General features: G+C 37.4%; 3 protein-coding genes and 1 pseudogene across 3 annotated transcripts; all 4 read right to left on the reverse strand.

Moving 5' to 3' along the window:
* Positions 1-1,614: 1,614 nt before the first annotated feature.
* Positions 1,615-2,291, reverse strand: LOC114109560 (olfactory receptor 1F1-like; annotated as a pseudogene).
* A 559-nt stretch (positions 2,292-2,850) lies between these two features.
* Positions 2,851-5,891, reverse strand: LOC101119626 (olfactory receptor 12D2-like). The gene is made up of 2 exons (XM_027958565.2): positions 4,962-5,891; positions 2,851-2,898 (listed from the first exon to the last, which is right to left on the reverse strand). The coding sequence occupies exons 1-2, from the start codon at positions 5,889-5,891 to the stop codon at positions 2,851-2,853; spliced, it is 978 nt and encodes a 325-aa protein (XP_027814366.2).
* A 7,956-nt stretch (positions 5,892-13,847) lies between these two features.
* On the reverse strand, positions 13,848-14,830 carry LOC101120151 (olfactory receptor 12D1-like). Its single transcript, XM_012107971.4, has one exon. It carries the CDS (start codon positions 14,760-14,762, stop codon positions 13,848-13,850), a length of 915 nt encoding a protein of 304 aa, XP_011963361.3. The 5' UTR covers positions 14,763-14,830.
* Positions 14,831-20,653: 5,823 nt separating this feature from the next.
* Positions 20,654-21,592, reverse strand: LOC101119122 (olfactory receptor 12D2-like). Its single transcript, XM_012107972.3, has one exon. The coding sequence runs from the start codon at positions 21,590-21,592 to the stop codon at positions 20,654-20,656; it is 939 nt and encodes a 312-aa protein (XP_011963362.3).
* Between the last annotated feature and the right edge of the window lie 1,423 nt (positions 21,593-23,015).

The following is a 23,015-nucleotide window of genomic DNA, read 5'->3' on the forward strand; positions in this document are numbered from 1 at the left end:
CCCCAGGTTTCAGGTCTTTCTCACCGGCTGTGCTCGACGCTGCACATCTTTTTTGTAAATATGGCTTCAGGAATTCAGAGTTGCCTTCCTTGATAGCCATGTCTATTTTGTATACTGTTAAATTTTATCACTCCTGATCAAGATACACATATATCAAACATCGTTTTTGGTCCTCTACTTGCAAAACAAAATTACATTAAAAACATTCACTTGGGGACAAAATCTTTCCCTAACATCTAAAGAAAATAACATGAGATTTTCTGTACCAAATATTTATTTCATTGCATCTTGAATATTTATTGATTACTTATTTACTTTGGAGACTATCTAGAGATATGGCAATAAAAATGTAGGCAACAAAGAGTCTTCATTATCCACAAAGACAAGGTTCATGGTAAGATAGGAAACAGGTCTAAATCCTTGACTTGTACATTGAATACAGGCAAGAAGACAGAGGATATGGGCAACTCCCCAGCCTGTCTCCTGGTTCATTCTCCTACCTGATTATTGAGTGTTCAAATTCATAGCTAAGAAGACTTATCAGATTGACACTTCTGAAAAGTAAATAGTAGAAAATTTTTGAAAAATAAAGAGTAGAAAAATATTTGATGTGATAGTTTATACTGGAATTACAGCATAAGCTCTTCATCTTCTGAAACCTCTTCTTTCTGAAATTCTGCCTGTCTTTTATGATCCACAGATATTTAGATATTCAAAGCCTGAGAGAGAGTGTCCCTGGGGTTTGGGAGGATTATTGAAAGAATAAACAAGTTACCTTTCTATACCTGCAATATAAGAGAATTCTCCTTGGGGAATTTCTATCTTGAGTTCCAGGTTTTCCTTTATTTTCCTTCCTTACTCTGTTTCTTTCTTACTTTCATAACCACAGACAGTACAGTTCTCAAGGGCCTCAAGATTTCTTTAATTACCTTTCATTTCCTGGGACAGAGATTTGGATACACTTTCTCATGTTGAGAACTTGCATGGAAAAATGGAAGGAAATCGGGCAATGGCAGTTATGGAATGAGGGCCAGTCATATCCCATTGATCCATACAGAAAATTGATCATCATTAGAATATCATACTCATTTATTGCTGTGATTCTATGGAAAACAAAAAAGAGGACTAGGAAGAAGTAGTATTGCTTTGGTGCCTTCTAAATCTCACTATTTGCCGCTGGTAGTAACATTTAAAAATTTTCTTTAATTCGGGGATCCCCAAAGCTCACATTTATCTCTAGGAGACTGAGGCTGGTCTCCCCAATGGGTATGCTCACTTATTGCTGTACCCTTTAGGTAACAATATTCTTTCTGCTTCATCCAAGGAATACCTATATGCAATCTGACATGGATCCAAGCATTCTAATTATTGTTGTAAATGCCATGTACTTTGTCCATCTATTACAGTTCATTTTTGTTGCATTGCAGTTCATTATATATTCATCACAATAATTGCTTGTTATAGTATGCCATGAATATAATATAAATAAATAATTATTGTGTACTCATTGTTTAAGTTATTGTTCTGATTTTACATGTTCGTATTTCTGTCCTTCCTTGACAATCTCTACATGTTGAAAGGGATGTCAAAATTGCCGGAAGACTCCCTGTCTACTCACAAAGTTTCTTCAGATGCATAAGCCAGCTTCATTTCTTCCACTCCCCAGTGGCATGGGGACTTCAGGTAGGTGGCAAAGACCGAGCTGTAGAAGAGGATGACAGTGGAGAGGTGGGGGCTTTCTTTTTTCCCTGTGCTGATGGGAGCTGAGCTACAGCAAGGGAAATATGGGCATAAGAGCTTATGATGCAGAGGAGAAGGCCAATTCCTCAGAGTCCTGTCAGAACCATCATTAGGTCTTCACTGAGGTGGGCATCAGAGCAGGAAACCCTTAAGAGAGGTTTAAAATCACACAGAAAGTGAAGCATCTCTAGATTAGTATAGAATGATAAGTTAGCATCAAGGTATGGGTCAAAGAGTCAGAGTGGGCCTCTCTCCATGATCCATCCACCAGCAGTCCACATCTGCAAAGAGTCATTAGGAGTGTTAGTGCAGAGGATGGCAGATGGAAGTGTAGCAGTTGATAGCCATGGCAGTCAAAAGCAGGTTGTCCATGTCAGCAAACTGCAAAGAAATATAACTGGGCCAGACAGAGAGAGAGACTGATCTCTACCACATGGATCGCTGCTCAGTGTTACGTGGTAGCCTGAATGGGAGGAGAGTTTGGGGAAGAATGAATACAGATATATGTATGGCTGAGTCCCTTTGCTGTCTACCTGAAACCTACATAACATTGTTAGTCGGCTATACTCCAACAAAAATAAAACTTAAAAAAAAAAAGTGAAAGTTGGTCAGTCGTGTCCGACTCTTTGCAACCCCATGGACTATATAGTCCATGGAATTCTCCAGGCCAGAATACTGGAGTGGGTAGCCTTTCCCTTCTCCAGCAGATCTTCCCAACCAAAGGGTAAAACCAGGGTCTCCTGTATTGCAGGCGCATTCTTTACCAACTGAGCTATGAAGGAAGCCTTAAAAAAATGATAAATAAATAGAAATAAATAAAAAGAAAAAGGAAAGGCATATAATAATATAATTCTTTAGCTACATAATGTATCTTTATTGCTTATCCATTAAAAAAGAAGAGAGATAAGCAACAAGGATACACTGTGTAGCAGAAAGAATTATAGCCATTATCCTGTAATAACTTTTAATGGAGCATGATCTGTAAAAATAATGAATGACTATGCTGTACACTTGATAGTAGGATAATATTGTAAATAAACCATAATTCAATTTAAAAAAGATAAAAGTTATTAAGCTTGCTAAGAAACTAGATCTCAGTTGTTCCCACAGTTACTCATTAGAGAAAAACCTGGAGAAAATTTTTCTTGAGAAAATTTCCTATAGATAGGGTTGAGGAATAAAATCAACAATTAAGCAGAAGCTGAATATTGATTTGGAAATAAGGTTAGAAAGATTCCTTAAAACTTCACAATTTCTGCCTAATTACTGCCCTGTCTCCTTAAGTAAGAATAGTTGGAAGAGACTGACATACAGGTGTAAACTGTTACATATGTCCTTTCATTTTTATTGCTTTTATTCTTTTATTAATAAAACTGAAATTAAGAGGCCAAAGAAGGTAGAGTTGGAAGATAGAAGAAACATGTGAGTAAGATCAGAACCAAATCCTTTGGATTTACAAAAATGAATGTAAACAATTTGAATAGTCTGTCTATCAGCTCAAAATATTCTTTTACAGTCTTATTTGTCTGTACTCTATTTACAGTATTTACTTATTTCCTGTGCTGCCTGGCTTGTGGGATCTTAGTTTCCCAACCAGTGACTGAGCCTGGACCCTCGAGAGGCAAAGTGCAGGCTCCTCACCGCTGAACTGCTGCATCATTCTGCATCTCTCAGTAGTTTTAGGCGCTGCCCCACCATGGTTTAGGTCCAGTGGCATTGCTAGGAATTTACAAAGGAGGAACATAGTAATTCTTGTCAATTAGCTCCAAAAATACTTCTGCAATTACTATTTAATAGTTTTCACTTGGTGTAAGTTTGGTGACAGATGAGAAAAACAAGACAAAAAATGTTTATGAATTCTTCATATTTAATCAGAGGAGGCAATGGCAACCCACTCCAGTACTCCTGCCTGGAAAATCCCATGGATGGAGGAGCCTGGTAGGCTGCAGTCCTTGGGGTCACTAAGAGTTGAACCCGACTGAGTGGCTTCATTTTCCCTTTTCCCTTTCGTGCATTGGAGAAGGAAATGGCAACCCACTCCAGCGTTCTTGCCTGGAGAATCCCAGGGATGGGGGATCCTGGTGGGTCACCGTCTATGGGGTTGCACAGAGTCAGACACGACTGAAGTGACTTAGCATCAGCAGCATCAGCATATTTCATTGGTATTACATCATAATATATCATGTTACAGTCTGCGAAAATAAGTTTAGAGATAAAAAAAACTAAATAAAAAGGAAGAATTTTGAAACTCAATTTTCCATGACCAGGAATTGATGGGAAAATAACTTAATAATGAACTAGAAAGATATTCCTGGATTTTTTTCAAGCGGATTCCACTTTGAACAATATTTTACAGTAATCTTTGAATTACTTCAATTGAATTATTAAATATCTTTGGGGTCAGAGTTCATAAAACTCTTTAGCTAAACCATTAGTTACACTATCTGTATTAATTAGAACTCAGACTACTATTTATTTTAATTACTTGCCTCTCTGCTTAGAGAAAAAGAAATCATGACATATTGCTTAAAAATGTCCTTTAACTCATCTGTGAGTTTACATTGACTTTCTTGTGGAGTCCATGGCCCTAACTTAAAATCCTTAAAGTGTAGCAGTTTAAGAAAACAATTTAATTTAAAGTGTAATAATTTAAAAAATTTATTTGTCTTTTGGCTGTGCCATGCAACATGTGGGATCTTAGTTTCCTGACTAGGGACTGAACCTGTATCTTATGTGCTAGAAGCTTGGAGTCTTAACCACTGGGCCACCAGAGAAGTCCCTGAAAGAGTATAATTATATTATTCACATTATGATATGTTAACTTGCAGGGAACACATAGGTAAACATACCTAAGTACTATCCAACTATACAAGGTGTGAGTACTTGAGGCAAATTTCTGTATCTGATTTTATTCAAGAACACAAAAAATAGATGACAAATCATTTTTATCAACTGATATCTCCAAAACAAATTGAACAATAAAATTCAATGGACAGTGTCCCATTTATTCAAGTTTTCCTTATATTATGTAGGAATGCATTGTTTAACATGACTTACTGGACTTTTCCATTTATTATTCTTTAATACAGTTCCTTTTTTCACAGATAGTAAACACTCTGACAAGCAGTATAATTCCATGTCTCCAGTTCCTCATTGCCTGTTGATTTATGCCTGAGAAGAGTTCTCTAGACTTCTTCAAGTCGTTGACTCCTTGAAATCACCCTCAAGGCCCTCTTTACTTCCTTGTTCCTCAAAGTATAGATCAGTGGATTTAGCACAGGAGTGACCACATTGTACATAATGGCACTGATCTGATCCTGGTCCATGGAGCTACTTGAGGCAGGATGAATGTAAACAAAAACACCAGGGACGTGGAAAAGAACAACTACCAAGAAGTGGGAGGCACATGTAGAGACTGCTTTATGTAGTGTGCTACAAGAATGGGTCTTGAAGAAAAGATAGATAATAATATAGAAATAGGACAGGAATGTTAGAAAGCATGAACCCGTGGCAATGGTGCCTGTGACAGTATTGACCAGCCACTGGTTGAGCTCAGTGTTCCCACAGGCCAACTCCAGCAATGGCTTCATATCACAGATGAAGTGATGGATACGGTTGGAACCACAGAATTTTAAGCGAGAGATCATTACTGAGTGTAGCAGGGCATGGAAAAAACCAATGATCCAGACAGTGAGAGCCACCTGGATACAGACTTGAGGATTCATGATCAGAGTATAATGAAGTGGTTTGCAGATAGCCACAAAGCGGTCAAAGCCCATCACGGCCAGCAACATGGACTCAGTGCTGCCCATGAAGTGGAAGAAATGAAGCTGGCTTATGCATCCCAAGAAAGAAATTGCTTTGTGTGTAGAGAGGATGTTCTCCATCATCTTCGGCAGACTCGCTGTGGAGAAGCAGATATCCAGACATGACAGGTTTCCCAGGAAAAAATACATAGGAGAATGGAGTCTTGGATCAGAGATGACAACCCTCAGGATGGCTCCATTCGCAGCCAGATTGACAATGTAAATTGCAAGGAAAACCACAAAGAGAACAGGCTGCAATACTTGGATGTCTGTCACTCCCAGGAGGAGAAATTCAGTGACTGATGTTCGATTCAGCATCACCTGAAAGAAAAGACAAAATAACATATGGAATGCAATCTCTGATGGGAACCGGAGTCCTCCTGCTGAGAATTTTCTCACCCAGACAATAATATTTTGAGAGAGCATTGCTATTTAAATAGTCCCAGCATCACAGGTTGTACAATATTTGGACTCTAGATTATTAAATATTATTATTTTTTCTTTAAAAAATTTTTATATTTACTTTATTTTACTTTACAATACTGTTTTGGTTTTGCCATACATCGACATGAATCTGCCACGGGTGTACATGAGTTCCCAAACATGAACCCCCCTCCCACCTCCCACCCCATTTCATCTCTCTGGATCATCCCCGTGCACCAGCCCCAAGCATCTGTATCCTGTATTGAACATAGACTGGCAATTTGTTTCTTACATGATGGTATATATGTTTCAATGCCATTCTCCCAAATCATCCCACCCCCTCCCTCTCCCTCAGAGTCCAAAAGTCCGTTCTATACACCTGTGTCTCTTTTGCTGTCTCGCTTACAGGGTCATCATTACCATCTTTCTAAATTCCATATATGTTAGTATACTGTATTGGTGTTTTTCTTTCTGGGTTACTTCACTCTGTATAATCGGCTCCAGTTTCATCCATCTCAGAACTGATTTAAATGTATTCTTTTTAATGGCTGAGTAATATTCCATTGTGTATATGTACCACTGCTTTCTTATCCATTCATCTGCTGATGGACATCTAGGTTGCTTCTATGTCCTGGCTATTATAAACAGTGCTGGAATGAACATCAGGGTACATGTGTCTCTTTCAATTCTGGTTTCCCAGCAGTGGGATTGCTGGGTCATAAGACAGTTTTATTTGCAATTTTTTAAGGAATCTCCACACTGTTCTCCATAGTGGTTGTACTAGTTTTCATTCCCACCAACAGTGAAAGATGGTTCCCTTTCCTCCACACCCTCTCCAGCATTTATTGCTTGTAGACTTTTGGATCGCAGCCATTCTGATTGGTGTGTAATGGTACCTCATTGTGGTCTTGATTTGCATTTCTCTGATCATGAGTGACGTTGAGCATCTTTTCATGTGTTTGTTAGCCATCCATATGTCTTCTTTGGAGAAATGTCTATTTAGTTCTTTGACCCCATTTTTTGATTAGGTCATTTATTTTTCTGGAGTTGAGCTGCATAAGTTGCTTGTATATTTTTGAGACTAGTTGTTTGTCAGTTGCTTCATTTGCTATTGTTTTCTCCCATTCAGAAGGCTGTCTTTTCACCTTGCTTATAGTTTCCTTTGTTGTGCAGAAGCTTTTAATTTTAATTAGATCCCATTTGTTTATTTTTGCTTTTATTTCCAGTATTCTGGGAGGTGGATCATAGAGGATCCTGCTGTGATTTATGTCGGAGAGTGTTTTGCCTATGTTCTCCTGTAGGAGTGTTATTGTTTCTGGTCTTACGTTTAGATCTTTAATCCATTTTGAGTTTATTTTTTGTGTGCGGTGTTAGAAAGTGATCTAGTTTCATTCTTTTACAAGTGGTTGACCAGTTTTCCCAGCACCACTTGTTAAAGAGATTGTCTTTACTCCATTGTATATTCTTGCCTCCTTTGTCGAAGATAAGGTGTCCATAGGTGCGTGGATTTATCTCTGGGCTTTCTGTTTTGTTCCATTGATCTATATTTCTGTCTTTGTGCCAGCACCATACTGTCTTGATGACTGTGGCTTTGTAGTAGAGTCTGAAGTCAGGCAAGTTGATTCCTCCAGTTCCATTCTTCTTTCTCAAGATTGCTTAGGCTATTGGAGTTTTTTGTATTTCCATACAAATCTTGAAATTATTTGTTCTAGTTCTGTGAAAAATGTGGCTGGTAGCTTGATAAGGATTGCATTGAATCTGTAGATTGCTTTTGGTAGTATACTCATTTTCACTATATTGATTCTTCCAATCCATGAACATGGTATATTTCTCCATCTATTAGTGTCCTCTTTGATTACTTTCATCAGTGTTTTATAGTTTTCTATATATAGGTCTTTAGTTTCTTTAGGTAGATATATTCATATGTATTTTATTCTTTTCATTGCAATGGTGAATGGAATTGTTTCCTTAATTTCTTTTTCTACTTTCTCATTATTTGTGTATAGGAATGCAAGTGATTTCTGTGTGTTGATTGTATATCCTGCAACTTTACTATATTCATTGATTAGCTCTAGTAATTTTCTGGTGGAGTCTTTAGGGTTTTCTATGTAGAGGATCATGTCATCTGCAAAGAGTGAGAGTTTTACACCACTAGGTTATTAAATATTAAGGTTACATGGTGTTTGTGGACCGTTACTCAAACACTTTTTAAAAACTAGATTTATCAATATTTTTCTTTCTTCCAGGGATTCAGGGCATGTTGCCAGCCTACCATCTTCTCTAATAACACTTGTGTTTTATCATCCTAAGATCTAACAGAGGGTAAATTTTTAAATACTCCACTTCGCTGCTTTTTCTTAACAAAGTAAGAACTCATTTGATTTACTTAAGAGCAATCAACAAGGAGAGAACAGTAAGAGCTCTAAGGAAATTGAAATAGAGATGCAAACCGTGGAATGCTTTCTATAACAAGGAAACATTTTAAGTGTGGGAAATCCTTGAAAGGAGAAGAAAACGATTTGATGTGACTAGAATTCAAAAGTGAATTGAGTAGGGAACATTTCTAGCAATCCCCTGGGATTCTCATCCTTAAAGCTAGAATAAATTTTGAGTAAATATCTAACCATTATTTCACCTTTATTGAAGGCTAGCTTCCAGGTATTCAGAGTAGCTTTCCTGGATAACCATGTATGTTTTGTATATTATTAAACTTTATCACTCCTGGTTAAGAGAGGCATGATATGCCAAACATCATTTTTGGTTCTCTACCCTCAAAACAAAACTGTTTAAAAAATCCTGGGGGAAGAGAACTGTTTCCTAACATCTAAAGACAATAGTAATCAAGCTTTATAGTACCAAATGATTTATTTCACTGCATCCTGAATATTTAAAAATCACATATTTACTCTGGAGAACATTAGAGAAAGGCAATAAAAATGTACATAGTAAAGAGCCTTCATAATCTACAAACTCAATGGGGAGTCCATCATAAAATAGGAAACTAGCCTTGAATCCTGGGCAATCAACTTGAATATTCACAAGAAGATAGACAATATGTGCAACACCCCAGCTTTTCTCCTGGCTCATTCTCCTTCCTGTTTGAGTGTTCAAATTCACCTCTAAGAAAGCTTACCAGGTTGACAGTCCTGTAAAGTAAATAACAGAAAAACATTAAGAAAAATAAAGAGTAAAAATATATTTGAAGTGACAACTTATATTGGGACCAAGTATATATGCTCTTCATCTTCCAAAACTTCTTCTTTCTGAAATTCTGCCTGTCTTTTATGTTGCACAGATCTTCAGACAAACCCTGAGAGAGAATGTCCCTGGGGTTTGGGAGGATCTTTCTATACCTGCAGTATGACAGAATTCTCCTTGGGGAAGTCCTATCTTGAGTTCTATTTTTGTTTTTCCCATCATTCCTATTTTCTTTCCATACTGTACTTCTTTATTAGTTTAAGAATCACAGACTGTATAGGTCTCAATGGCCTATATTTTCTTATTTTCCCCCAAACTTTAAACTTTCTATTTTTAATTGGCATATAGCTAATTAACAATGTTGTGGTAGTTTCACATGAAGAGTGAAGAGACTCAGGTCATACATGGAAATGTATCCCTTCTTCCCTTCCAAATTCCCCTCGCATCCTGGCCAGCACATAACACTGAGAGAGTTCCATGTGCTATACAATGGGTTCTTTTTGGTTATACATTTTAAATATAGCAGTGTGTACACGACCATACCAAAGTCCCTAACTATCCCTTCCCCTGGCACCCATAAGTTCATTTTCTAAGTCTGTGAGTCTTTTTCTGTCTCACATGTAAGTTCATGTGTATCATTTCCTTTGAGAGTCCACATACAAAGGACGTCATATGATAGTGCTCCTTTTCTGACTTACTTCCCTTAGAATTGCACTCTCTAAAATTATCTTTCACTTCCTGTGACAGAGCTATGGATACACTATCTCACCTTGGAGACTGCTCTGGGAGAATTCTATATAAAATGGAAGGAAATTGGGCAATGACAGTTAAGGAATGAGCACCGGTCACATCCTATTGATCTGCACAGAGAGATGACTATTGTTTAGGTATTCTACTCATTTAGCACTGTGGTTCTATTGAATGCAAAAAAGAGGAATGAGGAGAAGTGGTATTGCTTTTGTTCCTTCTGAGTCTGACTCTTCACTGTTGGTTTTTTTATTTTATTTTATTTGTTTATGTTTGGCCACACTGAGTCTTCACTGCTCTGCAGGGCCTTTCTCCAGCTGTGGTGAGCCCAGGCCACTCCCTAATTGTGATGCATGGGCTTCTCATTGTGGTGGCATTTCGGGTTGTAGAGCATGGACTCTAGAGGATGGGGCCTTCAGTAGTTGTGGTTCACAGGCTCTAGAGCTTGGGATCAAGAGTCGCGGTGCACGGGATTAGCTGCTCAGCAGCATATAAGATCTTCCCGGGCCAGTAATTAAACCTGTGTCCCCTGCATTGGCAGGCAGATTCTTAACCACTGGACCACCAGCACTCTCCTACTGTTGGTGTTAACACTCAAATATTTTCTTTTATTTTGGTATCCCAGACCTCACACTTCTCCCTAGGAGAACGAGGCTGATATCTCCAATATCTCCAGTGTGTGTCATCTTCACTTCTTGCTCTCTGCTTTAGTAGTAGTATTGCATCTGCTTCATCCAAGGAATATCTATATGCAATCCAACATCTATCCAAGCTTTCTAATTACCATTACAAATGCAATCTACTTTGTCCACCTTTCAACTGTGTTTCATTTTTACTGAAGTTCATAATATATCCATCACATGAATAATTTCTTAATTATTAATTTCATCAGCAGCTTAACAGGCTCACTGTGTCTACCTCTACTACTAATGTCCATGCCATCAGCATCCATGCCATTGGCATCTGAAACAAATTTTGAAAAGATAAGTGTATACGTATAGCTGATTCATGTTGCTGTACAGCAGAAACTAACACAACATTGTAAAGAAATTATACTCCCAAAAAAAAAGAAAAAATCTGCATTCAGGAGAGCCACCATGTTGACTCCTTTCCTGTCTCCTTGGCTGGTTAGTGCTCTTCCTCCTTGTTAACCACTTTTGTGCATCTCCTCTTCTCTGTCTTCTAGTTCTGTGCTTTATATATCTATAAACAGATAACTCTCAAATTATACTTTTAATTTCAACTTATTTTCCTAACTCTGGCTTATCTCTTTAACTTCCAACTAGACAGTTCTACAGTAGCTGTCTTAACCATTTAGATATTTTCTTTCAGCTGGCTTGATTTACATACTACACTGGAAAGAGATACACAAATCAAATAGGCTGTCAACCTTATGCAGTCCACCAAGTGCAGAACTTGAACTCTCTATCGTCCACTTTGAAAGCTGATCTCATTACTCCATTTGCCAAATGACATCTTCAACACTTGCTTCTGGCTACCTTAATCTCTATAAACAATGACCTTGGAATTATCCATTCTATCCAGTGATACTGGTGAGTAGATGGGAAAGATCAAGGAAGCCAGGGCCTTGGAATACACTGATGAGACCAGGTAAAAATAATGTAGCATTATCAATCTTTATCTGTCTTGTGACCAGAAAGATTTTGAGGAAGAAATCGGTTTGGCCTTAGAGATTAGTTTCCAGAGTTACTCATTAGCTGAAAACCTGGAGGAATTTTTTCTTGAGAAAATTTCCTATAGATAGGGCTGAGGAATAAAAATCAATAAACAGAAATCTATCACTGATTTGGACATACAATCAGGAAGATTACTTAAAACTCACAATTTCTGTTTCATCACTGCCCTTTCTCCTTATATGAGAATAGCTCGAAGAGACAGCCATATAGTCATAATACATTATGTGTGTCTTTTTATTTTTATTATTCTGAGAACATTTGTCATACAAATACATTGAATTTTAACAGATTATTTCATTCATCTGTTGATAATGTCATCTCAGTTGAGACCTGAAACATTAAAAAGAGTCAGTGCTTTTCTGTTGTACTTTCCCCAATTTCTGAATTATCGAATAATGCAGTTTAATTAAATACGTGTTTAACCATCTGTGTTTAGGGTGACAGTGTGTCACAAAGCAATAGGTAACCATGTGCTCCTCTACAGTTTACAGCCTCTATGAAGCTTGGATTATGTCAAAAATTCTGTTCAATAGAAATTCTGTCTGAGATAGTGCAGGATGTAAGATGCCTTCTCCCACACACATTCTTTTATAAACAAAATTGGAATCAAGAGACCGGAGAAGGTAAAGTTGGAAGATGGAAGAATCATGTGAGTAAGGTTAGAGCCAAATTTCTTGGGTTTACAAAAGTGAATGTAAAAAATTTGAGCAGTCCGTGCATGACCTCAAAATATCCTTTTATAGTCTTGTCTTATTTGTCTGTATCTCTACTTTATTTATTTATTATTCCTGTTTTTAATTTATTGACTGTGTTACCTGTTTTGTGGGATCTTAGTTCCCCAACCAGGAATTGAACCTGTGCCTTCGAGAGGGAAAATATGGAGTCCTAAACACTGGACCCTGGGGAATTCTGTATCTCTAAACAGTTGTAAGTATTGGCACCCACCATGGTTTCAGATTCAGTGGCACATCTAGGAACTTAGAAAGTGAGGAACATAGTAATTCTTGTTTATTAGCCTCCAAACAACTTCAGCAATTATTATTTAATAACTTTTACTTAGCATAGCTTGGTGACAGGTAAGGACACAAGACAAATTTTTGAGGGATTCTTTATATTTCACTGGAATTACATCATATTATTCACATTACAATCTGCGAAAATAAGTATAGAAATCAAAGAACAAAATAAATGATAGGGAAAGTTTAGAAACTCAATATTCATGACCAAAAATTGAGGGGAAAATAACATGCTAACAGCTAGAAATGTATTCCTGAGATTTATTTCAAACTGACTATACTTTTGACAATATTTTACAGGAATCGTTGACAGGTTGTCAGTTGACTTATAATACATCATTGCAGTCAAAACTGCAATGTCAAAACTCTTTAGATAAACCATTGGTTACTGTACCTCTGTTAACTAGAACTAACAGCAATATTTGTTTTAATTACTTGCCTCCCTGCTTAGAGAAAAAGAAATCACGACATACTGATTAAAAATGTCCTTTCACTCATGTGTGAGTTAATATTTACTTTTCCATTTGTGCCCATGATCCTAAATTCAAATCCTTAAAATATAATGGCATAATAATTTTATTGTTCACATTATAATATGTTAACTTGCAGGAAACACACAAATAAACTGGCCTAAGCACTTTCCAGCTATACAATGTATGAGTAACTGAGGCAAATTTCTGTACCTGATTTTTTTGAAGAGCACAAACATGACAGATCAGTTGTATCAAGCAATATGTCCCAAACAAATTCAACTTTAAGATTCCATGAATAGTGTACATTTATTCAAGTTTCCCTTATATTCCCTAGAAATGTGCTGTTGAACACAACTTACTGAGCTTTTTCATTTATTTTTTCTTTATACTATTCCTTCTGTTTTATAGGCTTCTCAGGTGGGACTAGTCGTAAAGAACCCACTTACTAATGCAGAAGACATAAGAGACGTGGGTTCAATCCCTGAGTCAGGAGACCCCCTAGAGGAGGAAATGGCTACCCACTCCAGTATTCTTGCCTGGAGAATCCCATGGACAAAGGAGCCCAATAAGGTACAGTCTAAGTATTGCAAAGAGTCAGACACAACTGAAGCAACTTAGCACACACACACTCTGTTTCACAAAGAGTAAACTATTTGAGAAGTATAAACTCGCTATCTCCAGTTTCTCATTACCTGTTTATTTATGCCTCTGAAAAGTTCTTCAGATATCTTCAAGGAAGAGCCTCCTTCACATCACCCTCCTCAAGGCCCCCTTTACTTCCTTGTTCCTCAAAGTATAGATCAGTGGATTTAGCACAGGAGTGACCACACTGTACATAATGGCACTGATCTGATCCTGGTCCATGGAGCTACTTGAGGCAGGATGAATGTAAACAAAAACACCAGGGATGAAGAAAGTAACAACTACCAAGAAGTGGGAGGCACAAGTAGACAGTGCTTTATGAAGCATGCTGCAAGAATGGGTGTTGAAGAAAAGATAGATAATAATATAGAAATAGGACAGGAATGTTAGAAAGCATGAACCTGTGGCAATAGTGCCTGTGACAGTGTTGATCAGCCACTGGTTGAGCTCAGTGTTCCCACAGGCCAACTCCAGCAATGGCTTAACATCACAGAGGATGTGATGAATATGGTTGGAACCACAGAAGTTTAAGCGAGAGGTCATTACTGAGTGCAGCAGGGCATGAAAAAAACCAATGATCCAGACAGTGAGAGCCATCTGGATACAGACTTGAGGATTCATGATCAGAGTATAATGAAGTGGTTTGCAGATAGCCACAAAGCGGTCAAAGCCCATCATGGCCAGCAACATGGACTCAGTGCTGCCCATGAAGTGGAAGAAATGAAGCTGGCTTATGCATCCCGAGAAAGAAATTGCTTTGTGTGTAGAGAGGATGTTCTCCATCATCTTTGGCAGACTCGCTGTGGAGAAGCAGATATCCAGACATGACAGGTTTCCCAGGAAAAAATACATAGGAGAATGGAGTCTTGGATCAGAGATGACAACTCTCAGGATGGCTCCATTCGCAGCCAGATTGACAATGTAAATTGCAAGGAAAACCACAAAGAGAACAGGCTGCAGTACTTGGATGTCTGTCACTGGCAGGAGGAGAAATTCAGTGACTGATGTTCGATTCAGCATCACTTGAAAGAAAAGATAAAATAATATATGGAATGCGATCTCTGATGGGAACCAGAGTTATCCTGCTGAGAATTTTCTCACCCAGACAATAATATTTTGAGAGAGAGCATTGCTATTTAAACAGTCCCAGCATCACAGGTTGTATGATATTTGGACCACTAGATTATTAAATATTAAAGTTACATGGTGTTTGTGGACCGTTACTCAAACACTTTTTAAAAGTTAGATTTATCAATATTTTTCTTTCTTCCAGGGATTCAGAGCATGTTGCCAGCCTACCATCTTCTCTAATAACACTTGTGTTTTATCATCCTAAGATCTAACAGAGGGTAAATATTTAGATACTCCACTTCGCTGCTTTTTCTTAACAAAGTAAGAACTCATTTGATTTACTTAAGAGCAATCAACAAGGAGAGAACAGTAAGAGCTCTAAGGAAATTGAAATAGAGATGCAAACCGTGGAATGCTTTCTATAACAAGGAAACATTTTAAGTGTGGGAAATCCTTGAAAGGAGAAGAAAACAATTTGATGTGACTAGAATTCAAAAGTGAATTGAGTAGGGAACATTTCTAGCAATCCCCTGGGATTCTCACCATTATAGCTAGAAAAAATTTTGAGTAAATATCTAACCATTAATTCACCTTTATTGAAGGCTGGCTTCCAGGTGTTCAGAGTAGCTTTCCTGGATAACCATGTATGTTTTGTATATTATTAAACTTTATCACTCCTGGTTAAGAGAGGCATGATATGCCAAACATCATTTTTGGTTCTCTACCCTCAACACACAACTGTTTAAAAAAATCCTTGGGGAAGAGAACCATTTCCTAACATCTAAAGATAATAGTAAACAGACTTTATGTACCAAATGATTTATTTCACTGCATCCTGAATATTTAAAAATCACATATTTACTCTGGAGAACATTAGAGAAAGGCAATAAAAATGTAGGTAGTAAAGAGCCTTCATATTCCACAAACACAATGGGGAGTCCATCATAAGATAGGAAACTAGCCTTGAATCCTGGGCATTCAACTTGAATACCTCAAGAAGATAGACAATAAGTGCAACTCTCGAGCTTGTCTCCTGGCTCATTCTCCTACCTGTTTGAGTGTTCAAATTCACCGCTAAGAAAGCTTACCAGGTGGACACTCCTATAGAGTAAATAATCGAAAAACATTAAGAAAAATAAAGAGTAAAAATATATTTGAAGTGACAACTTATATTGAGACTGAGTATATAAGCTCTTCATCTTCCCAAACCTCTTCTTTCTGAAATTCTGCCTGTCTTTTATGTTGCACAGATCTTCAGACAAACCCTGAGAGAGAATGTCCCTGGGGTTTGGGAGGATCTTTCTATACCTGCAGTATGACAGAATTCTCCTTGGGGAAGTCTTATCTTGAGTTCTATTTTTGTTTTTCCCATCATTCCTATTTTCTTTCCATACTATACTTCTTTCTTAATTTAAGAATCACAGACAGTATAGGTCTCAATGGCCTACATTTTCTTTTTTTTCCCCAGACTTTAAACCTTCTATTTTTAATTGGCATATAGCCAATTAACAATGTTGTGGTAGTTTCACATGAAGAGTGAAGAGACTCAGGTCATACATGGAAATGTATCCCTTCTTCCCTTCCAAATTCCCCTTGCATCCTGGCCAGCACATAACACTGAGAGAGTTCCATGTGCTATACAATGGGTTCTTGTTGGTTATACATTTTAAATATAGCAGTGTGTACATGACCATACCAAAGTCCTTAACTATCCCTTCCCCTGGTAACTTTAAGTTCACTTTCTAGGTTTGTGGGTCCTTTTCTGTCCCACAATTAAGTTCATGTGTATCATTTCCTTTGAGAGTCCACATACAAAGGATGTCATGTGATATTTCTCCTTCTCTGACTTGCTTCCCTTAGTATTGCACTCTCTAAAATTATCTTTCACTTCCTGTGACAGAGCTATGGATACACTTTCTCATCTTGGGGACTGTTCTGGGAGTATTCTATATAAAATGGAAGGAAATTGGGCAATGACAGTTAAGGAATGAGCGCCGGTCACATGCTATTGATCTGCACAGAAAGATGATTGTCATTTAGGTATTCTACTCATTTATTACAGTGGTTCTATGGAATACAAAAGAGAGGAATGACGAGAAGCGGTATTGCTTTTGTTCCTTCTGAGTCTGACATTTCACTGTTGGTGTTTTTTAAAAAAATTTTATTTGTTTATTTTTGGCTGAAGTGAGTCTTCACTGCTATGCATGGCCTTTCTCCAGCTGTGGTGAGCCCAGGCTACTCCCTAATTGTGGTGCACAGGCTCCTCACTGTCGTGGTGTCTCAGGTTGCAGAGCATGGACTCTAGAGGATGGGGCTTTAGTAGTTGTGGTTCGCAGGCTCTAGAGCTTGGGATCAAGAGTTGTGGTGCACGGGATTAGCTGCTCAGCTGCATATAAGATCTTCCCAGACCAGTAATCAAACCTGTGTCCCCTGCATTGGCAGGCAGATTCTTACCACTGGACCACCAGGACTCTCCTACTGTTGGTATTAACACTCAAATATTTTCTTTTATTTTGGTATCCCAGACCTCACACTTCTCCCTAGGAGAATGAGGCTGATATCTCCAATATCTCCAGTGTGTGTCGTCTTCACTTCTTGCTCTCTGCTTTAGTAGTAGTATTGTATCTGCTTCATCCAAGGAATATCTATATGCAATCCAACATCTATCCAAGCTTTCTAATTACCATTACAAATGCAATCTACTTTGTCCACCTTTCAACTGTGTTTCATTTTGCCGCAGCTCATAATATATTCATCACATTAAAAATTTCTTAATTATTAATTTCATCAGCAGCTTAACAGGCTCACTGTGTCTACCCTCTATTACTAATGTCCACGCCATCAGCATACATGCCATCAGCATCTGAAACAAATTTTGAAAAGATAAGTGTATACATGTAGCTGATTCATGTTGCTGTACAGCAGAAACTAACACAACATTGTAAAGAAATTATACTCCCAAAAAAAAGAAAAAATCTGCATTCAGGAGAGCCACCATGTTGACTCCTTTCCTGTCTCCTTGGCTGGTTAGTGCTCTTCCTCCTTGTTATCCACTTTTGTGCATCTCCTCTTCTCTGTCTTCTAGTTCTGTGCTTTATATATCTATAAACAGATAACTCTCAAGTTATACTTTTAATTTCAACTTATTTTCCTAACTCTGGCTTATCTCTTTAACTTCCAACTAGACAGTTCTACATACAGTAGCTGTCTTAACCATTTAGATATTTTCTTTCAGCTGGCTTAGTTTACATACTGCATTGGAAAGAGATACACAAATCAAATAGACTGTCAACCTTATGCAGTCCACCAAGTGCAGAACTTGAACTCTCTATCGTCCACTTTGAAAGCTGATCTCATTACTCCATTTGCCAAATGACATCTTCAACACTTGCCTTTGGCTACCCCAATCTCTATAAACAGTGACCTTGGAATTATCCATTCTATCCAATGATATTGGTGAGTAGATGGGAAAGAGAAAAGAAGCCAGGGTCTTGGAATACACTGATGAGACCAGGTAAAAATAATGAGCTTTAGAAGCTGAGCATTATCAATCTTTATCTGTCTTGTGACCAGAAGGATTTTGAGGAAGAAATCATTTTGGCCTTAGAGATCAGTTCCCAGAGTTACTCATTAGCTGAAAACCTGGAGGAATTTTTTCTTGAGAAAATTTCCTATAAATAGGGCTACGGAATAATATCAGTAAACAGAAGTCTATCACTGATTTGAACATAAAATCAGGAAGATTACTTAAAACTCACGATTCCTGTTTGTCACTGCCCTGCCTCCTAATATAAGAATAGCTCAAAGAGACTGCCATACAGTCATAACACATTATATGTGTCTTTTTATTTTTATTATTCTGAGAACATTTGCCATACAAATACATTGAATTTTAATAGATTATTTCATTCATCTGTTGATAAAGTCATCTCAGTTGAGACCTGAAACGTTAAATAGAGTCATTGCTTTTCTGTTGTACTTTCCCCAATTTCTGAATCACCGAAAAATGCAGTTTAGTTAAATAGGTGTTTAACCATCTGTGTTTAGAGTGACAGCGTGTCATAAAGCAATAGGTAATCATGTGCTCCTCTATAGTTTACAGCCTCTATGAAGCTTGGATTATGTCAAAAATTCTGTTCAATAGAAATTCTGTCTGAGATAGTGCAGGATGTAAGATGCCTTCTCCCACACACATTCTTTTATAAACAAAATTGGAATCAAGAGACCAAAGAAGGTAGAGTTGGAAGATGGAAAAACCATGTGAGTAAGGTTAGAATCAAATTTCTTGGTTTTACAAAAGTGAATGTAAAAAATTTGAGCAGTCCGTGCATGACCTCAAAACATCATTTTATAGTCTTGTCTTATCTGTCTGTATCTCTATTTTATTTATTATTCCTGTTTTTAATTTATTGACTGTGTTACCTGTTTTGTGGGATCTTAGTTCCCCATCAAGGAACTGAACTTGTGCTTTTGGCAGGGAATATATGGAGTCCTAAACACTGGATGGTGGGGAATTCTGTATCTCTAAATAGTTCTAAGTATTGGCAGCCACCGTGGTTTCATATTCAGCGGCACATCTAGGCACTTAGAAAGTGAGGAACATAGTAATTTTTGTCTATTAGCCTCCAAACATACTTCAGCAATTACTATTTAAGAACTTTCACTTAGTATAGTTTGGTGACAGGTAAGGAAAGCAAGACAAAGTTTTGATGAACTTTTTATATTTCACTGGAATTACATCATATTATATCACATTACAAACTTTGAAAATAAGTATAGAAATCAAAGAACAAAATAAATGATAGGGAAAGTTTAGAAGCTCAATATTAATGACCTAAAATTGAGGGGAAAATAACATGCTAAAAGCTAAAAATGTATTCCTGAGATTTTTTTCAAACTGACTATACTTTTGACAATATTTTACAGGAATCGTTGACAGGTTGTCAGTTGACTTATAATACATCTTTGCAGTAGAGTTCACAAAACTCTTTAGATAAACCAGTGGTTACTGTACCTCTGTTAACTAGAACTAACAGCAATATTTGTTTTAATTACTTGCCTCCCTGCTGAGAGAAAAAGAAATCACGACATACTGATTAAAAATGTCCTTTCACTCATGTGTGAGTTAATATTTACTTTTCCATTTGTGCTCATGATCCTAAATTCAAATCCTTAAAATATAATGGCATAATAATTTTATTGTTCACATTATAATATGTTAACTTGCAGGAAACACACAAATAAACTGGCCTAAGCACTTTCCAGCTATACAATGTATGAGTAACTGAGGCAAATTTCTGTACCTGATTTTTTTGAAGAGCACAAACATGACAGATCAGTTGTATCAACCAATATGTCCCAAACAAATTCAACTTTAAGATTCCATGAATAGTGTACATTTGTTCAAATTTCCCTTATATTCCCTAGGAATGCACTGTTGAACACAACTTACTGGGCTTTTTTGTGTACCTTTTCTTTATACTATTCCTTCTGTTTCATAGGCTTCTCATGTGGGACTAGTGGTAAAGAACCCACCTGCTAATGCAGGAGACATAAGAGACGTGAGTTCAATCCCGGAGTTGAGAAGACCCCGTGGAGGGGAAATGGCTACCCACTCCAGTATTCTTGCCTGGAGAATCCCATGGACAAAGGAGCCCAATAAGGTACAGTCCAAGGGTCGCAAAGAGTCAGACACAACTGAAGCAACTTAGCACACACGCACTGTGTTTTACAAAGAGTAAACAATTTGAGAAGTATAAACTCACTATCTCCAGTTTCTCTTTACCTATTTGTTTATGCCTCTGAAGAGTTCTTCAGATATCTTCAAATCAGAGCCTCCTTCACATCACCCTCCTCAAGGCCCCTTTTACTTCCTTGTTCCTCAAAGTATAGATCAGTGGATTTAGTACGGGAGTGACCACAGTGTACATAATGGCAATAATCTGATCCTGGTCCATGGAGCTACTTGAGGCACGATGAATGTAAACAAAAATACCAGGGATGTGGAAAAGAATAACTGCCAAGAAGTAGGAGGCACACGTAGACGGTGCTTTATGAAGCATGCTGCAAGAGTGGGTCTTAAAGAAAAGATAGATAATAATATAGAAATAGGACAGGCATGTTAGAAAGCATGAACCCGTGGCAATAGTGCCTGTGACAGTATTGAGCAGCCACTCATTGAGCTCAGTGTTCCCACAGGCCAACTCCAGCAATGGCTTAACGTCACAGAAGAATTGATGAATACGGTTGGAACCACAGAAGTTTAAGTGAGAGGTCATTATTGAGTGCAGCAGGGCATGGAAAAAACCAATGATCCAGATAGTGACAGCCATCTGGATACAGAATTGATGACTCATGATAAGAGTATAATAAAATGGTTTGCAGATAGCCACAAAGCGGTCAAAGCCCATCACGGCCAGCAACATGGACTCAGTGCTGCCCAGGAAATGGAAGAAATGAAGCTGGCTTGTGCATCCCAAGAAAGAAATTGTTTTGTGGGTAGAGAGGAAGTTCTCCAGCATCTTTGGCAGAGTCACTGTGGAATAGCAGATATCTAGACATGGCTGGTTTCCCAGGAAAAAATACATAGGAGAATGGAGTCTTGAATAAGAGATGACAACCATCAGGATGGCTCCATTTCCAGCCAAGCTGACAATGTAAGTTGCAAGGAAAACCACAAAGAGAACAGGCTGCAGTTCTTGGATGTCTGTCACTCCCAGGAGGAGAAATTCAGTGACTGATGTTTGATTCAGCATCAGTTGAAAGAGAGAAAACAACATATGGAATGCTATCTCTGATGGGAACCAGTGTCCTGCAGCTGAGGATTTCCCATCTAGACAATTTAGAGGAAGAGCAGTCACATTTTAAATAGTCTCAGAAGTGCAGTTTATACAATAGTTGGACCACTAGATTATTAAATATTAACATTGTATGCTATTTATGGACTGTTACTCAAACACTTTTGTTTTTTATTTGACGTATCTTTTTAAATGTATGTATATGTATATATATACATGTATATATACATCTTTTCAAGAGAAAATCTTTTCTTTTTTCCAGGGATTCAGAACAAATTGCCAGCTTACCACCTACTCTGATAAAGACTTATCTTTTATCATCCTAAGATCTAACAGAGGGTAAGTTATTAAGCTCTCCACCACACTACTATCTCTTGAGTTAGTACAAAATCATTTGAAGGGTTTTTAACCTAAGAAAAATGGACAGTGAGGGAATAATAAGAGCTATAAAGAACTCTGAATGGAGATGTTAACATTAGAGTGCTTGCTATTAAAAGGAATCATTCAATATTTGGGAAACTTATGAAAGAAGAAGACAAAGATATGCTGTGACTAGAATAAAAAAGTGAATTTAATAGGGAACATTTCTAGAAATCCCAATTATTTAATGTTAATGCATGTTTATTGAAGGCTGGCTTTAAGGAATTAAGAGTAACTTTCCTTGATAGCCATGTATATATTGTATATAGTTAAACTTAATCATTCTTGCTTATGATACACATATGACAAGCACTGCTTTTGGTTCTCTACTTACAAAACAAAATTGTATCAAAAATTCACTTGGGGTAAAAAATTTTTTCCTAACATTTAAAGAAAAGAGCAATGAGACTTTCTGTACTAAATACTTATCCCACTGCATCCTGAATATTTATCAACTATATATTTACTTTGAAAAATATCTAGAGATATGGCAATAAAAATGTAGCTAGAAAAAAGTCTTCATAATCCACAAACACAATATCCATCATAAGATAGGAATTCAGCTCTAAATCCTTGGCATGTAAATTTAATATAGGCAGGAAAACGGAAAATATGGGCAACTCTCCAGCCTGTCTCCTGGTTTATTCTCCTGCCTGATTGTTCAAATCCACAGTTAAGAAGGCTTCTCAGGTTGACATTCCTGAAAAGTAAATAGTAGAAAAAACTTTGAATGAATAGAGTAGAAAAGTATTTGACGTGATAGTTTATATTGGAATTACAGTATAAGGTCTTCATCTGCTGAAACCTCTTCTTTCTAAAATTTTGCCTGTCTTTCATGATCCACAGGTCTTTAGATACTCAAACCCTGTGAGAGAGTGTCCCTGGGGTTTGGGAGGATTATTGAAAGAATAAACAATTTACCTTTCTATACTTGCAATATAAGATAATTCTCCTTGGAGAATTCCTACCTTGAGTTCTATTTTTT

This window comes from Ovis aries, chromosome 20 (genome assembly GCF_016772045.2).
Source record: "Ovis aries strain OAR_USU_Benz2616 breed Rambouillet chromosome 20, ARS-UI_Ramb_v3.0, whole genome shotgun sequence".
Classification (NCBI taxonomy): domain Eukaryota; kingdom Metazoa; phylum Chordata; class Mammalia; order Artiodactyla; family Bovidae; genus Ovis; species Ovis aries.

What these genes read in the sequence shown, in the direction of transcription:
- LOC101119626 (XM_027958565.2), bottom strand. Translation starts at nt 5,891, where the DNA reads ATGTTATTTTGTCTTTTCTTTCAGGTGATGCTGAATCGAACATCAGTC. An exon ending in AAGTAAAGAGGGCCTTGAGG is followed by an intron (nt 2,899 to 4,961) that starts GTGATTTCAAGG and finishes CCCTATCTATAG; the next exon opens with GAAATTTTCTCAAGAAAAAT.
- LOC101120151 (XM_012107971.4), bottom strand. Translation starts at nt 14,762, where the DNA reads ATGCTGAATCGAACATCAGTCACTGAATTTCTCCTCCTGCCAGTGACA.
- LOC101119122 (XM_012107972.3), bottom strand. Translation starts at nt 21,592, where the DNA reads ATGTTGTTTTCTCTCTTTCAACTGATGCTGAATCAAACATCAGTCACT.